The sequence below is a fragment of the Salminus brasiliensis genome, chromosome 5, assembly GCF_030463535.1.
Source record: "Salminus brasiliensis chromosome 5, fSalBra1.hap2, whole genome shotgun sequence".
Lineage (NCBI taxonomy): Eukaryota > Metazoa > Chordata > Actinopteri > Characiformes > Bryconidae > Salminus > Salminus brasiliensis.
In genome coordinates this window covers 15,726,675-15,744,899 of record NC_132882.1, presented here as the reverse complement: position 1 = coordinate 15,744,899, position 18,225 = coordinate 15,726,675, and the positions used below count along the sequence as shown (strand labels likewise).

Sequence of the window (18,225 nt, the reverse complement as noted above, 5' to 3'; positions counted from 1 at the left end):
TGGCACTGCTGGTATGGCGTAGTTGCTACGATAGCTTACTGATAAACAAACTCTCAGCGTCTGTAAAATTGGACTATTATTACTGCTATTATTGTAAATACAATTAAGATGGCCTTAATAAAAGTGTGTTTGTCTGGTGTTTATCTGGTGTTAAAAAAGCTTTTTAGGGGGAAAAACACAAGCAAACCAAAAACTTTGATATGCATAATTAATATGGGTTTTTGCAATATTCCACATTATGAGGTTAAGATGAATTGTTTATAGAGATCATCCACATTGGTGGTAATTATTGTACCATTTAATGGTGTCCTGATGGTGACACCTTGCGAGAAGTCAGGTCTTGTCTAGTTAGGACGAAAGGACGAAACACTCAGACATAAAAAATAATCAGGTTTACGGCCAAAGCACACCCAGAAAACATCCTGCTACCAATGTTAGAATGTCCAGAATAACCATATGAACCTGAGAGAATGGAGTAGAGAACGTTCTGGATTCTCCCAACAATCAAACACAGCTGTGACACACCAATCAAATAAAGTGCTCTGGCCTGAAACGGCCCATTTAGTTGACACTAAGGTCTTACGGGTCTCCTCGTAATGGTATATTTTGTATTCACGATCGCCATATTCGCCGCATTCGCTACGGACGCTGTAGGCAGCCTTTATTTACCATAGCAAGGGTACTTTCCACCACTTTCACCGCTGTGATTATAGCATTTAAATCAAAGAGACTACGCAGGCTGACTCCTGAGTTTCTAAAGTGAGGATGAAGGCAAACACAAACTATGTTGTGGCATATTTAAGGTTCAGGTATGTGTCAGAACAGATGCGAAAACCCCCTCTCATTCACTTCGCTAACGGAGGCTCCTATCCCACACCCACAGAACCACTCAAAACACTAAAGGCCTAGCGTTGCATGAGCACCAGTGTAGAAAGTTGTACACAATGAACAAGCTAAGGGAAAAAAACTGAACCGTTCACTATGATAAATTCTGGTGAATTCCAAACATTAAAGCACTCTGTGTGACAGCTTCAGACACCGTTCACACAAAATTCTCGTCCCTTTCATCTCGCATACACTCATTTTCTGCTTACGTACATTAAGGCCCCTAGATGCCTTTTCAAAAAAATGCAGCAGATTTTTGATTTCCTTTGTCATGCCAGCTTCCCACGAGCTCAGGGCTTGCTCAATTTAGTTCAAGAGTCCGATGACCGGACGTGTGCGCTATTAAAAACCTCATTCTTAAAAAACGAAGCAAAAGTAGGCTTGTGACAAAATGTAACATTTTTACGCAGCCACGCTTCCCCTGCAGAGCAGCATGCTGACAAACACTTTCACTAAAAATGTATGACTCTTAATTTAGGGGTTTCACTCACTCACAGATAATATGGCGGCGTGAGAGGCACACGACCAAAAAACATCCAATTTTTGGAAGTTAGAGGGTCAGGGGTTACTACCGAGTGGCGATTTTTTCATGATTTTTCAGGCTATAAAGTACAACAAACAGAAAAGCTGCACTCTTCAGAACCTGCTTCAGAATCTGATACATGGGCTACAACGGCAACAGCAGTTGGCAGGCCATGCCAGCAGTGAGGCATACAGAAATGTTGTTGTGATGTAAACAAGCATCTCTCTCACCCACCCACCCACTCAAACACACATACACACACACACACACAGACAGACATACACAAATATACACAAAACACACCAGTTCCTACCTCGCATCATCTTCACAGTACGCGTGAAGTCTCTCTCTCTGGCGAAGCTTTTTTTCAAAAATTCTGAATTTCTCTCACTGTCTGTTTCGCTATCTCTCTCCTTGATGGTACTGTTTAAGTGTGGGAGATCAGACAGAGATTAGGTGGTTTACTGTCGACGTGTGCGCGTATGCGTGTGAGTGCGGGTGTGCTTTTGAGAATGACACAGCGGGTGAGGGCCTGTCCCTTTCACACAAACTAACTATAGTAAGTCTATCTCTCTCTCTCTCTCTCTCTCTCTCTCTCTGTCTCTCTCTCTGCCACTGTCTCTCTCTCTGCCGCTTCCTCTCTTATTTGCACTCACACTTCTCCTCTGCACATCATTAGATCATTTTCTCCTCACTACCATATTTTCTCCATTGATACAAAAACACTATGCCAACATCATAGTCAGAGTCAATTAAAGGATACAGATTCGGTCAAGCATTATCTTATTCTCATGAAATTGAATGCTTTATACAGATTAAAAAATACATAAAAAAGGACGCCCTGGTCAAATTGATTTCTATTGAGAGTAAAATATGACTTAAAGTAATGCTGATACACTTCTTTAATATTTTAGCAAGAATTCTTTTAATTTCCATCTCTGACTGTTTTAAAATAACAAAAATAAATAAATAAAATGGCCTCAAGCAAAAGTCTATGCCCCCTACATGGTACTTAGAAACAACACGTCAGCTTGTAAAGGCTTTTAGAGCATTCTGGTTCTTGTTTGAGGGATTTCCACCGATTCTTCCTTGTGCCTTGTGCCTCTTGAAGAAGTCTATTGTGGGTTTTAAGATGTGTTAAGGGTCATCATCCTCCTTAAGAGGCCATCCCCTTTTTATCTACAGATTTTGTCTACAGACAGTGATGTGTTTACTTCCTCAATTTCACAAACATCTGAATCCATTCTTTCCTAAACCAGTAAAATGTTCCCTGTGCCATTGATCCACACACATGTTTAACAGCTGGAAAAGTGTTCTTTAATGAAAGTCTGTACCCTTTTTTCTCCACACATATCTTTGCTCATTTTGGCCAGAAAATTCTAATTTGACTTAATCGGCCCACAGTTCTGCTTCACAAAATTCAACAGGTTTGTTTGGATGTTCCTTTGAAAACCTCTGACTACAGTCATATTTGTGCAGATGTCACTGCACAGTAGAAAAGTGCACCACCCTTCTAGAGTGTATTAAACCTTCCTGAATGTCTTTTGCAGTGAAACAGGTGTTTGAAACAGACTTTGTGAGCATCCATTACTTGAGTTGTCTCATTTTTCTATAGCTAATGATTGTTTAGATAAGTTTTGGACAAGGAGTCAGAGTATTTATAAAGCTTTGACAAGTGCACTACCCAGCCTTTCCTAAGGAGGACAGTAAACAAACCATAGCCACAACAAACTATTTAGGTCTGAACCTTGGTACTAGTTACCCAAGCTTAAATCTCGTGGGTTGCCCAAACTTTTGCAAAACAAAAAAAACAACAACACACAAATCTTCCTTACAACATAGAAAAGAATGTTTCCTCTTCATTTTATGTTTTTTAGAGATCAGTTATCTTCTATTTACTCATCTATTTTGAATATTCAACAGTATCATGTATTTACTGATGCATGAGATTATTTTTATTGGCTAATGTAATCTTTTCATAATCTGATCTAATGTTGCTATATATATTTTAGCTAAATCCTGTGCTCACCTAAAGTCGCACAAGTCACTCTTAAAAAGGCTATGGCCCGCTGATTGGCAGAAAGTGTTACTACAAACTTCTATGACCAGAGAATAGCCCCGCCAGTTTGTACAGAAGTCCCTGTAGTTGAGTAATGTGCCTTAGTGTGTAATAAGCCCTGGAGTGTTAAGGGGTTAACATGTTTATAAATGTGGCTTGCAGATCTCATCCATATCATCCCAGGCTGTTTCCCAGGCTGTCTACAATTTTCTGCAACTCTTCACCAGGGGTGGCTATTAACCAGTGCATGTGAGCATGTGAGATGTGAGTGCATTTGAATGGCTGACCACAACTGTGCCTCTCCACCATTTTTTAAAACACACTTCAGAAAACTCATTTCAAAACTATCTTTAAAAAAATAATAATAAATACATAAAATAAAAGTGTTTCACTGACATGAAGTAGTGCATCCATAACCATTTTATTTAAAATTTTCTGTGTTCATGTTGGAGGCCTAAACACTTCAGGTATTTGGTTCCTATAATCTGTGGTGTGAACACGTTTCTAAGCCACTGTGTAGCTGAAGCTCAGTGCATTTCACATCAGACCCCTCAGGTTTGTTCTGCCCCTGGACTGCATCACTCCTCACATTACTGAACTTTAGCATCACAAAACCAGATGAACAGCATGTGCTAATGGAGGTGCTAAGAAGCTCTGTCCCACACATTTTGGCCAATTCTACTTCTTACTGAACTGCAGTAATAATAATAATAATAATAATAATAACAATTATTATTATTATTATTATTATTATTATTATGATTAATTATTATTTTCTAACCAAGAAAAGATGCAGTATTATTCCTGCAGTGTTATACATAGTACCTGAAGTTTAGGCTAGTCTATCAGCCTTACTGCTTCATCCTCTACTATCCATTTCTCTCTTGCTCTCTCTCACTGTGTCTCTGTCATAACCTTCAGAGCAAAGCACTGATGATTATCAAATAATTACAATGCATTACCCCAAGTGGAAATAACCACAAGCCACTGAAAACAGACTTGAGATGGAAGATTTTAGGGCCCTTCTAAAAATGTTTTCAGAGCAGGGCTTGGCTTTGGAGCATTCTTGGTTAATTAAGGGTTATTGTTCATTAAAAACAGGCTTTGAGTGTCAACAATTTATGACTGAATGGATGCATAAACTGACGCGATCTGCAATATTTGTAAAGTATTACATAGAGACACTAAGAGCAAAATAACAGATAAACTGTATGTGTGTGTGCGTGTGTGTGTGTGTGTGTGTGTGTGTGTGTGCGTGTGTGTGTGGCAGCTTACACAATGTGCAGGTGTAATAAAGACCCGCGCAAGTTCTGAACGGCAACCTAACAAAAATACACTCAGATGTTATCTAGACTCAGGTGGTGCAAACACACACACATACAAAAAACACACACACACCCCTAGAAAGAGAGAAATAGAATGTGTGTGTGTGTGTGTGTGTGTGTGTGTGTGTGTGTGTGTGTGGTAAACAATGCCATCTCTACGCTCACTTAAAAACATAGCTCCTGGGCCTGGAGTAAAAATATATATGGAGGCAGGTGCAGAATGCTGTGGATGTGTGGCAGGTGTAGCTGTGCACTGCTACACTGCTACAAGCCCACCTCCGTAACCACGGTAGCACGGCTGCCCGATATGCACATATCACTTACTCACACTCCATGGGCACATTTGCACATGTATGCTCCTGCACACACACACACACACACACACACACACACACAATGCATTGTGATATTACAATAGAAAAACAGGTAACTTTTAACTTGAACCATGTTACATAACACTGGCATAAGAATGCTATTAGCATGTCATGACCGATTAAGTCCAGTAACATAACACTGTCACAATACTAATACTGGTAACTGTTGTGCCAAAACTAAAATGTTTTATGTCATGACTTTAAACGGTAATAATGGTAAACCTGATTGTTACATTACTGGACCTAATACAACATGACTGCTTAATACAGCTACAGCATGTGACATCTGCCATAATGCAACCCAGCAGAACCAGGAGCAGCTCTAAGGCCACTGGAAATCAAGGACAGTATGACACCATGGATTTTACTGGGAGCGGCATGCAAATCTAGAGACTTAACTCATGCACATTCATATTATTTCATATGATTCCATGCTCAGCTGTTCTTTGTGTGCATTAGTACTAGTGCACAACCTGTCTTATGCAAAGGTTTGGGAATCCTTGGACACATTTTGAGAAGTAATAAGCACAGCCTCAATATGGCCTCTACAAAGGTTTGGACACGCTAAGCATTGCAAAGATCTCAAGATCTCAGATCTTGATTAGCAAAGCAAGCCTGAGGTCACCAACTATAATTAGGGCCTGTCAGCTGAATCAAATTTCCAAAATTTATACATTTTCTGATTCTTCAGATATTGCATTAACACTGATCGAACACTGCTTCCATGATGCTCACATCTTCAGAGTAATCAATACCTATAAGGCAGGTAGTTCAGGGGACCAGTAGAGGTCAAGAAGAAATCTGGAAGAACCAAGAACGAGGAGGAAACCTTTCTGGAATCCTCATCACAAAACTCAACATTTGAATGATGCTTTGAGGACTGATGAAGTCAGAATAGAATTCTTTAAATTTGTAGAAAATAAATTAATTACATTTCATGAAAAGAACACCCTGCCTACTGTGAAGCATGGGGGTGGGTCTATCAAGTTTAAGGCTTGTGTTGCCACCAGTGGCATTAGCAACACTGCACAGGTGAGGAGAAAAGTGGATTTCACATAATACCAGCAAATCTTGGATACAACGATTAATGTATTTGTTAAAAGGCTGGAGCTAAACATGGATAGCTTCAACAGGTTAATGATCTGGGTTAGGGTTCTAAAACATACCTCTGAATCCACTAATTAATACCTTATGAGACACAAACTAAAGCTTTTGGAATGGGCAAAAGCTTTCCAAACATCATAGAGGATTTGTTGACAGACCTTAAACTAAGAGTCCTTCTGCAAAGAAAAGTGGTACAAAAATCCAACTACTGGAATGTTTTAGATTTATAGGCTGGCTACAAAAAAAACACCATGTGCAAGTCATGAAACTGCTGAAGAGGCAACATTAATGGTTTTATTTGTATTCTTCAAGTTTCAAAAGACAAAGTAACTGTGTATTGGGTTGTGCTGACAATATTGTTTTTATGTTTAATTAAGCTACTATTAGTTTACTAGTAAATGCATAAGAATGTACATTAGTAACAGCATACATGTGATAATGTGAGAATCTGTACTCACTCAAATGTGTCTTCTTGGGTAGTTGGTTTCCTAAACAGGGAGAAATACGTGAATTATTTCATAGATTTTTATTAATATACACACACATGGAGCAGATAAACATGAACCTAACGGCACCATGCCTAATGCCAGGCGTGGACTAGAGGGGTATAGCCCCCCAGCATTGAGCTGTGGAGCAGTGGAACTGTGTTCTCTGGAATGATGGCTGGTGTTTGTGATGAGTTGGGGAGTTGAAGATAATGTGGGGTGGTGGTCATCTAACATTCTGACACCACTAACACTTTTGTCACGGAATGCAATCAAAGCCTCACAGCAATGCTCTAAAATCTATTAGAAAGTAGAGTTTACTAACTTCCAGTATAGACATTTAAAAACGTGGTTACTTTCTCTCCCTGGGAAAATACACACAAGAACCTTTTCTCTTTCACATATACAGAGACGCACACTGGTTAAGCAGTGATAGTAAAAAGCCCCTCACTGCCCCCACACACACACACACACACCAGCTCTGATCTCCACTGTCTGACGTTTGACCACACTTTGAGCAAGTTGAGATTTGGTGCTGGATTGGCCGTTTCCGAAGTGTATTTTTAGATGTGTGTTTGCATGTCTGAACATACAAGGCAGGTAAGATAACAATCACTGGGCAGTGGGCTGCATAACTCACTGAGTCTCTCTCTCTCTTTTTGTCTCTCTCTCTCACTTTTTGTCTCTCTCTCTCTCTCTCACGCTCTCACCGCCTAACACTGCATCTTTGAAGGGCTGTGTGGCTTTTTGAAAAAAAAAAAGAGCAATGATTTTGCCTATGTAGCGGAATACGCACAAATAGGTAAGTGGCAACTTGCAGATGCATTCGGAAACAAACTCAGAGAACAGGCTGTTTCACAATCATTTACTCTTAACAATCTCATTGTTAAAGCTTAGATCTCAAATGGCTGTGCCTAGCAAGCCTGCGTTTGCAATGGCAAAGCCATTTCTGCAAACAATGGACATGTAAGCCCCATGCAAGTGGGGCAGTTTGCATGTGCATGTGTGCAGGTGGGTTCATCTCTTGGTCATTGATTAAGGGCTTCCCTATACCTGGATTGCTAAGGTGACCTAAGGGCCAATGGAAACAGATCTAAATGCTGCTTGGATTACATAACCCCTAGTATTTACTTGGGAGAGAGAGTCAGAGTGAGAGAGCATCTAAGAGAACACTGCACTAAACTGTAGCAGTTCAGTGCAGGGCTTTCTGAGACAAAGGAAATCAATGAAATGCAAGCTTTGTCACTGCACAGACAGAAACTGTAGCATCATATGACATCATTCACCCAAATACTTGTACACAGTATTCCTTAAAATGAGAAGACTCTTAAAATCTGTATTTTTGTCATACCTTGAACCACGAAACTGTTGTGTTCTCTTTCAAAAGAAAATCCAACATAACTAAAACAGGGCAAAATCAGCAAAAACTCCCAAACTGCTACATAACAGTATTGACTCTTCAAATGTACACCACCAAAAACAATTTACACAGATAACCCTCTAAAGATGCAAGTATTTGTCACTGTACAGTGAAATGTGTCCTCCGCATTTTACCCATCTGTGGTAGTGAACACACACACACTAGTGAACTAGCGCACACACACCCCGAGCGGTGGGCAGCCCAGCGCTCAGGGAGCAGAAAGGGTGAAAGGCCTTGCTCAAGGACCCAACAGTGGAAGCCCGGGTATCGAACCCACAACCCTGTCATCAACAGAGCTCTAACCGCTGAGCCACCACTGCCCAGAGTGAAAGTTTTGGTCAAAGCTCGCAAAACATGACAAAAAACACAGCAACAAAAAAATGGTGTTAATGCTTGAGAGCAGCACATCATCACTAGACTCTCCTGTTTATGGGACTTCAGGTTGCCATGTGAACCAGGACTCATGACCGCAGCTTTTCCAATGCCATCCCAAGTCCACAGAAGAGAAGCTCAAACACATTTTTTGACCTAAACTACTAAATAACTATTTACACGTCAACATTATGCATCATTTTTACCTTCAACTAACAGCTTCAGAATCACTGTGACACTCCACTGACCTGTAAGAGAGGGAATAGCTTCTCTATCATTCCCACTCTGGGCTCGGCTCGCTGCTAACTGCACTAAGTAACAAAAAAGCAAGCGAGACAACACTCATGAAAACTGCATAATCCAAATCATATTTGTGTAAAATCTTGTAATGTTAATCCACCGCATTAGTTCACATGCTTCTTTCACTTGTACAGAAGTGCATTTGAGCATGACCTTTTTGAGGGGCAGGTCAAAATGCAAATTACACTTACTGACTCTAAGGGGATCTCAGGAGCAAGAAATACCAATTTTCTGCATTACAATTTTTAATAAATGCATTGTTTAGTATTTATTAAGAAACAAATTATAAAAAGGTAAATGTATCCAAATAAAAAAACAAACAAACAAAAATACATAATTATATATACAGCTCAGAATAAAACCACCCTGAATTATCAGTTTCTCTGGTTGTACTATTTATAGGCAATGTGATTAGGCAAACAAACATTTTCCCTAAATTCCAAATAAAAATATTGCTATTTAGAGAATTTATTTGCAGAAATGACAACTGCTCAAAAACAACTTCTTAAAAAATGCTAACAAATTATTGTAATTATAATGCAAAGACGTTATTATTATTCACATTTAAACAACACAGTACTAATATTTGAAGTTTCAGAGCATTCAGAAATCACTATGGTGAAATAACCTTGACTCACAGCTTTCATGTCTTGGCAGGCTCTTCACTAGTCTTTCACATTTCACATATATATAAATTATGGGTAATGATGGGTAATGTTTATTAGTCGAGGATAGTTGTTTTCTTGAAGTAGATCAATCTTTTCACACAGAAAGACACACACATGTACCACCCCCCCCCCACACACACACCACACACACACACACACACACACACACACACACACACATAGTCTAAGAGGTGGCAGTTGTCCTCCACTGTTACATAACCAAGCCTGCAAGGACCCATTTAGCCACAAGAGGTGTCCACACAGAATGCCTATCAACTATAAAGCCACCCTTTCCAGTGCATGCTTTCTCTAAATGTTTCAACATACTGTAACTTTAAGGCCTTTCCTCTGACTGATTTCATATGTTATAAAAAATATATAATATATATATATATATATATATAAATTTAAAATATATATATGGAAATACATTATATAAATTGGTAGTAATATCATTAATGGTATGCGGAATAGATATCACCACTTTTCTTGATAACATTTCACGAGAAATCCATTTTAAAGTTATGGTTTTAAAAAATAGTGAATAGTAAAGATGTGTGTCTCTCTCTCACACACCTAAGCAACCACATGTAAAATCAACACACTGCATTGCATTCACACTAGTTTATACAGAATAAACTGCTGTTCTGCCTACTGCACTGTGTGTGAAACGATGTGTGTGTGTGTGTGTGTGTGTGTGTGTGTGTGTGTAATGAGGTAATACGTGCAGTAGGGTACTGGAGGTAAGTTTGCAAATCTGAAATTAGCCAATCGGCTCCTGGAAATAGATCTGGAGCCCAATGACTGCTAATCCTAATCCAGATTATCTCCAGTCTTACAACACACTGCAGTATTTTTTACAGAGAGAAAGAGAGATAGATAGAGAGATAGAGAGATAGAGAGAGAGACAGAGAGAGAGAGAGAGAGAGAGAGAGAGAAAGAGAGAGAGAGAGAGAGAGAGAGAGAGAGAGAGAGAGAGAGAGAGAGAGAGAGAGATAGTAGTGAGTCTCTGTGGGAGTTATGAAATTGAGAGAACAAGGCAAAAAGAATACAGAAGCAAAACCACATGGAAACAAAAAGATAACAAGATAAAAAAAAACAAAACAAGGAAAAAATTACCAACAAGCATCAAAGAACTGTATGAAAGTCTGTGGGGGAAATATGAGGACATGAGGCATTATGAAGGAAATGATCATAACTTTCGCTCCTCCAAAAAATACAGATGACTATTCATGTACATCACTAAAAAACACACGCTGCTCATGAAGACCTGCTGCTGTGCCCTCTTTACCCCTCAGTGTTTGTAAACAGGCGCTCACATACCCATATAAAAAATCTGAGGTTTACACAAATGAGTAAAAAGAACTTTTGCTTTTAGATTTTGCCAACAGGAATTTTAAGATACACTTTATATAGACAACCATTTTGGGACACCTCATTCATTTTTGTCCCTTGGAATAAATGAGCAACTGTCTCTACTGTCTAGGTAATTGCTGTGAGAATTTGAAATGTGTTCAGTGACAAGAGTGTTAGTGAGGACAGGACATTGAATGATCACCACCCACCTCATCCTCAGCTCCCAAACCCATCCCAAAAAGTACTGGATGGAGCACCAGCATTCCAGAGATCACAGTTCCACTGCTCAATGCTGGGAGGGGGGATGATCTCTAGCCCACACATTACTCTTGGTGCCTAAAGGTTCATGTTCTTCTGCTTTAGAGAGTCCTATTCTATTGACAGTACTTCTCTTGTGAATCTGCACAACTGTGTCAGTAATGGGTGCAACTTAATGTAGCTGAGTGCACTTATTAAAGGGGTGTCCACAAACATCTGTACGATAAGTACTCTGTTCATGTATGTTATGTAGTTATGTTGGAGGCAGCACCTTGGTTGCTTGGCTGTCGCTCACTCCTTCAAGCTTCAGCATTTTATTTTAAGCCCAAAGCCCAAAGGGTAAATAAAGGTGCTTTAAATGGTTATTTTAATCATGGCTGCAAACATTTGTTTTAGCTTAAATCACATCATGAACCTGACACAGACTTTTTGTCTGTGTCTCAAGAACAAATTTAAGAAAATTCTTAGGAAGTTATTGGTGAATGATGCCCCAGGCTTGTAAATGAGATGTTTGAGTGTGGAAACCCCTTTTAGAAGTCTTAAGAATCTTCACTTGATCTAAAGGTTCTTTACCAATTTAAAAATCTCTCACTCTCAATGTCTGTAACAGATAAAAGTGGTTCTTCTATGGCATCGTTCAAAGTGTCTTTTTACTTTTATCTAATTAAAGAAACAAAAACTGTTTACCTAAGGACAAATTTCAGCCCTTTTTTCTATCTTTGCTTCTGCTATTGTTCTTCAGACCAGGTGAATTACAAGGAGAGCGCTTAGAATCCAGCACAGCTAGGAGCCTCAGCCCCTTTCCCCTATCATTAACAGCAGCAAGTTTTCAGGCGCTAGCTGTCATTCAGTCCTGTTCACCACCAAAGCAGCAAGCCTGACACTTTCACAACAAGCAGACTTTCAGTTTATCCCGAATTCTTCCCACCTCATTTTCTCACATATTACATTGTTTGTTAGGAATGACTTATGTATGATTATCTAGTGCATGAGCAATTCTAAAACATCATGCTCCAGAAGTATCTGGAGTATTTGATGCTGTACTTTCTGTACTGGTACTTTTTAACCCCTTACACAGCATGAACTGCTGGCGGGCCTCAAAGTTATAATGCAAACTTCTATTACCAAATATAGCCCCACCAGTTTGTACAGAAGCCCCTGTAGTTACTCAATAATACATCTTAGTATGTAATAAGTTTTTCTGTATTAAGGGGTTAAATTCAATTTATTCTAATTTTATTTAAACAGGTGTAATAACAAATAACAGTTTTTGGCAGGGTGTAGCATAACCATAAAGGTCACCTGGAACTAGTGATACATAAGCATTCAGGCAGTTGTGGGTTTACCCACAAGTTTGGTTTGAAATTAATTTAGAATAGAAACTGAAGGCACTGGTTAACACGTGGTCTACCTAAAAACATTTGAAAGATGAAAGAATCTTTAATTCAGGCTGCATGTCTAGTATTTCGTTTTTATGAAATAAATCCCCCTTGCTCTGCATTTATTTTTCTAATTTTAATAAGGTCATATGACCTCATGAGGGAATTCTGTAATGTGGTCTAACAGGCATGGGTCTATATGTCATCTACGAATGTTTACATCGTTTTACTTCAACCATAAGAGATGGCACAGTACTGGCATGGTACAGTGAGATAATTAAAAATACACCAAGATCACACAAGAAGGCAACAGTAAGAAAGATAAAAGTTGTTGATCAAAGGCCTCATGGGGAAAGTGTGAGGCAGATAAGAAGTGAGGGAAGGTGACAGACAGTCTTTTGAACAGCAGTGAACTTCGTACAGAATTTGTACAGAGTATTTTGTATAAAGTTTTCTCTGAGACAAACCATTACATTCAATGTGTGCCTGTGATCAGTGGTGGACAGTAATAAATTACATGTACAGTTACATTCAAAAGATTGGCTGAATGTGTGCTAATCATCTTCTTTAAAAAATGTTTGATTGAAATGCTAGCATGACAATACTTTGGTTTTCAAAAAAGAGGACGCTAGGGACATACGGGTATACACTGCTGTTAGGATGTCGTGGCTGGGTCGTGCTGTAGGGTCATGGCAATGTGTATATGTTAGAATGGAAGCACCTCTCAAACCATGCGGCTACAGTATGTAAATGTACATTAATACATAAACATTTACACATTTCACAAGACCAGTTAATAGCCTCAGTAGACTATATGACCAAATCTTTCAGTTCAACATACAACTTAGGCCTACCTAAACCTGCCCCACCAACCCTAACCCTAGCATTTGGAGCAAGTTTTAAAATGATGATCAGCACACATTCAACCAGGTGTGTCCAATATTTTGACCAGTACTGAGAGGTTATTGCATGTTCATTTTTTTATTCCTGTAAATGATGTGTTTTTTTATGTCAAACCAATCCAAATGCACCTTTCACTAAACACTTCTGCTAAATCTCTATTGTCCAATCATAGCTTAGCAACTATAACTAGGCTTAAGCACCTCTGTCAAGCTTTTAGAAACAGAAGACAAAAAAGGATCAGTGTAGGTTCAGGGTTATATGGTTTGGAAGACTAATTATAGCAGTTATGGATGTATCCAATGTACTGTACTCTAAATCAAGAACTATATTTGATATGATGGGTTTAATAGTTTGCCAATAAAGTTTGGTTGGTGTAGTGAAGTGTGTAACATATGACAGACTAGGGTATGATTCTCCGGCTGGTCAAGCACTTCACACTACACCAAAAGGAGTCAATGGGCAAGACTCCTAATGCTGCATTGGCCCACTTGTGTACAATGATTCAAATGTATGGCACTCTGAATATGAATGTTAAATGCCACAAAGATGTAGCATCAGTAATCAAGGAGGTGCCATTTATCAGGTCAGTTTGTTCTCTAATTTGTTTGACTCTTGGTCCTAAGTTTGCACTGCCTATGCAGGTCAAGGCTGTAGAGCACTGCTACACTATATGTTCAAATGTTTGTGGACAGCCCTTTTAATTAATGCATTCAGCTACCCTAAGTTGCACATATTACTCACACACACAGCCTGACAAGTCCCTGTAGAAAATTACTGCCAATAGAATAGGACTCTCTGGGGCAGCTAAACATGAACCTATTGGCACCATGCCTAATAGGCATGGGTAAGAGGGGTATAAGGCCCCCCAGTGTTGAGCTGTGGAGCAGTGGAATTGTGTCCCTGGAATAATGGTGCTCCATCCAATACGTTTAAAATAAGCTTGAGGGTTTGGGGGGAAATGGGGAGCTTTCTTCACTAACGAGCACTTATGTGGAGGAAGGAAATTAAAGAGAGCAAAAGTGGACAGGGAGCAGAGAAATTGAAAGAGCTATGAAGAGCTATAGTGTTTCCAGAGTTTACAGAGCACAGATGGCAAAAATACACATACTACATTAAAAATGGCATCATGTTTTTGTTGTTGTTTGAAAAAATACTTGTAAATAGTATAGTGTAAATAGGCTTTAAAGCTCTTGTAGCAGAATGCAATCAATTGCTTACAGTAATGGTCTAAATCTTATAGAAAGCCTAGACAGTAGCCAGTAGACAGTTACTCCAGCAACAGCAGGATAAACTCTTGTTAATACCCTTTCAGAAAAAAACAATGAAGGAGCAGAAAGCATGGTGTTTTTATATATAAGTACTTTTATAAATTGTCTCACATAGAAATATAAATAGTAGATTCTACTTGACAAATATTCTACTCTAGCAGAGGTTATCTCTAATTTCACCCAAGTACAGGCTTTTTCCACCACGGTTTGTGACATTGCCATTTCTGCCTTTTATTTTCAGTTTTTGTCAGATTCAGAAAGCTGAACATGAACACTAAGCACCAAACCTAAGAAATATTTTCTCATAGTTCAAAGACAATTTTCCAGCCCGACAAAGCAGCAGCCTCTAATCCAGGTCACAGGATAACTATCTCACATGACCATATTTATGACATCTGGTTAGATAGGGTTTAGGGTTTTACCACCGGTTGGTCTTTTAAGCACATTCAAACATCATCCATTTTACTTATTTGCTTACTGAGATGATTGCTGTTCCAAATTTCAGTCATGTGACAAACACTGTAGTATAGGATGCTTTTGGAAAGTCTTTTACAGTTTTGAGGTCAAGCATTTTGGCAAGTTCTTAATCATTTGAGATACAGTTACTCAAATCACAGATGACTCATGGGAAGTCATAGTTCCTATATGCACAAGACTTGATATCTTTTGTTACATGGAGTGAATAAAATCCTTAACAGGGCACTCACTGTGCTCTGATAGTACTAAAAAAACATTCAGTTGGCCTGAAGTGAACTGTTTGCATTAGCCTAGCTTTCCCTGGTAAAGAATGGTAATGAACTGTACTGTATGTGTGTAGCCCAGACTACCTGATACCTCGGTTTTAATTTAATCAAAGGAATTCTCTTAAGGTTATCTGTGTACTACTCTTATCTCTTCCCCTCGTTATCCAGTAGTATCACTTTCCTGTTCTTTTCTTTCTACAGCTCTCTGGGACAGCTACTGTGCGCACACACACAGTGCTCCGGAGAAGGCCTCTAAAGATTTTAGGGGTTTTGATGTACTGGGGTAACAATACTTTATGGGTTTTGAGGTAGTGAGGTAATAATATTTTATGGGTTTAGAGGTAACAATACTTTATGGAGTTTGAGGTACAGAGGTAACAACACTTTATGGGTTTTGAGATAAAAAGGTAACAACACTTTATAAGGTTTTAAGATACCGAGGTAACAATACTTTATGGGTTTTGAGGTAACAACACTTTTTGGGGGTTTTGAGGTACTGAGGAAACATCACTTTTTGGGTTTTGAGGTAGAGAGCTAACAATACTTAATGGGTTTTGAGATACTGAGCTAACAACATTTTTTAGGGTTTGAGGTACTGAGGTAACAACACTTATGGGTTTTGAGGTAGAAAGATAACACCACTTTTTGGGTTTTGAGGTAGAAAGATAACACCACTTTTTGGGTTTTGAGGTAGTGAAGTAACAACACTTTTGGGTTTGATGTAGCGAGGTAACAACACTTTTGTGGGGTTTTGAGGTAGTGAGGTAACAACACTTTTGGGTTTGAGGTAGTGAAGTAACAACACTTTTGGGTTTGATGTAGTGAGGTAACAACACTTTTGTGGGGTTTTGAGGTAGTGAAGTAACAACACTTTTGGGTTTGAGGTAGTGAGGTAACAGTACTTTTGGGTTTGATGTAGCGAGGTAAAAACACTTTTGTGGGGTTTTGAGGTAGTGAGGAAACAACACTTTTGGGTTTTAAGGTAGTGAGGTAACAGCACTTTTGGGTTTGATGTAGCGAGGTAAAAACACTTTTGGGTTTGATGTAGCAAGGTAACAACACTTTTGGGTTTGATGCAGCGAGGCAACAACACTTCTGTGGGGTTTTGAGGTAGTGAGGTAACAACACTTTTGGGTTTTGAGGTAGTGAGGTAACAGTACTTTTGGGTTTGATGCAGCGAGGTAAAAACACTTTTGTGGGGTTTTGAGGTAGTGAGGTAACAACACTTTTGGGTTTTGAGGTAGTGAGGTAACAGCACTTTTGGGTTTGATGTAGCGAGGTAAAAACACTTTTGGGTTTGATGTAGCAAGGTAAAAACACTTTTGTGGGGTTTTGAGGTAGTGAGGTAACAGCACTTTTGGGTTTGATGTAGCGAGGTAACAACACTTGTGGGGTTTTGAGGTAGTGAGGTAACAGCACTTTTTGGGTTTTGAGGTAGTGAAGTAACAACACTTTTGTGGGGTTTTGAGGTAGTGAGGTAACAGCACTTTTGGGTTTGATGTAGCGAGGTAACAACACTTTTGTGGGGTTTTGAGGTAGTGAGGTAACAGCACTTTTGGGTTTGATGTAGCGAGGTAACAACACTTTTGTGGGGTTTTGAGGTAGTGAGGTAACAGCACTTTTGGGTTTGATGTGGCAAGGTAAAAACACTTTTGTGGGGTTTTGAGGTAGTGAGGTAACAGCACTTTTGGGTTTGATGTAGCGAGGTAACAACACTTTTGTGGGGTTTTGAGGTAGTGAGGTAACAGCACTTTTTGGGTTTTGAGGTAGTGTGGCAACAACACATTATAGGTACAGGCTACTTTATTCATGACATCTGATGTTTTGAGCTTCCAAAGATGGGTGGCTCAGTGGATGGCCTCATGACAAGGCTAGATGAGTGTGTGTGTGTGTGTGTGTGTGTGTGTGTGTGTGTGCAAGGGTGGGATCTTGTGCTCCAGGAGTTATTTATAGTGTATTACTGTGCCAGCCCACTTGTGTGTGTGAAAGAGAGAGAGAGATAGAGAGAAAGAGAGAGAAAGAGAGAGAGAGGATATGTCAATATAAGGCTGATGAAAATATTATGCAAATGTGGAAGCTATAACAGCTGCATGAACAATTTCCACCGTGACATGAAGTCCTACCTCTGGCTCCGTCCGTGTGGCTAAGGCTCTGCTCCGGAGACTCAGGGTCTTCATTTTCCATAACTTTTGAGTCAGCTCTCTGTTGCAACAACCGCACCACACAGTCCAGTCGTCCACTCCTGGTGCCTGATCAACTTTAAACTCGGTCAATAAGCGCTGCAGAACTGAGTAAAGCCCGAGGATCGCGAATGTAGACTAATCTAGCGCCCGGGCCGCCGTAAGCGTTTTAACAAACACATCGCCATTCTGACGGGACTCCCGTATGCTGCTGAATGAGAAGTAAACAGAAAACACACTATGTCGGCTGTTCGGTTCCTTTAGGGGTTGGAGGAGTGTGTAGGCCGTTAGGGAACAGAGGATACGCACGCTGTGGAGAAAGTCCCGCGCTGGAGGGTTAGCGGAGCTCCGTTATGTCACCGCCGTTATGTAATCAGCCCGGAGCGCTTTAGTGTGGAGCTGAAGGAGCTTTAGACTAGAGCGCCGAGGGAATAAACACCCTCACACTGCTGTGATACACACACTCACACTCTTATCCAGAGTTAAACACTGTTTTAACACAACTCTTTTTATTTAATAAACCGAGAAGAATTGCAGTTGGTGTGTAAACACTTCAGTGTTAAGAAATACTTTTTTGTTTGTGTTTGTTTGTTTGTTTGTTTATCTGGAAAGGCTTATATGGC

General features: G+C 39.6%; 1 protein-coding gene across 2 annotated transcripts in view; it reads right to left on the bottom strand.

The window, feature by feature from the left end:
• Window positions 1-17,920, bottom strand: part of rorc (RAR-related orphan receptor C) — a 38,443-nt gene extending 20,523 nt beyond the window's left edge. Inside the window, exons 1-2 of one of the 2 annotated variants that reach the window (XM_072679587.1) lie at window positions 17,546-17,920; window positions 6,729-6,758 (exon numbers count right to left, since the gene is read on the bottom strand). In XM_072679587.1, coding sequence (XP_072535688.1) covers window positions 6,729-6,758; window positions 17,546-17,606 — 91 coding nt within the window. In that variant the 5' untranslated portion in view covers window positions 17,607-17,920. Of the gene's footprint in view, window positions 1-1,721; window positions 1,818-6,728; window positions 6,759-17,545 lie in introns of those variants that run through there. The other variant, XM_072679589.1, reaches the window with a different exon arrangement.
• Between the last annotated feature and the right edge of the window lie 305 nt (window positions 17,921-18,225).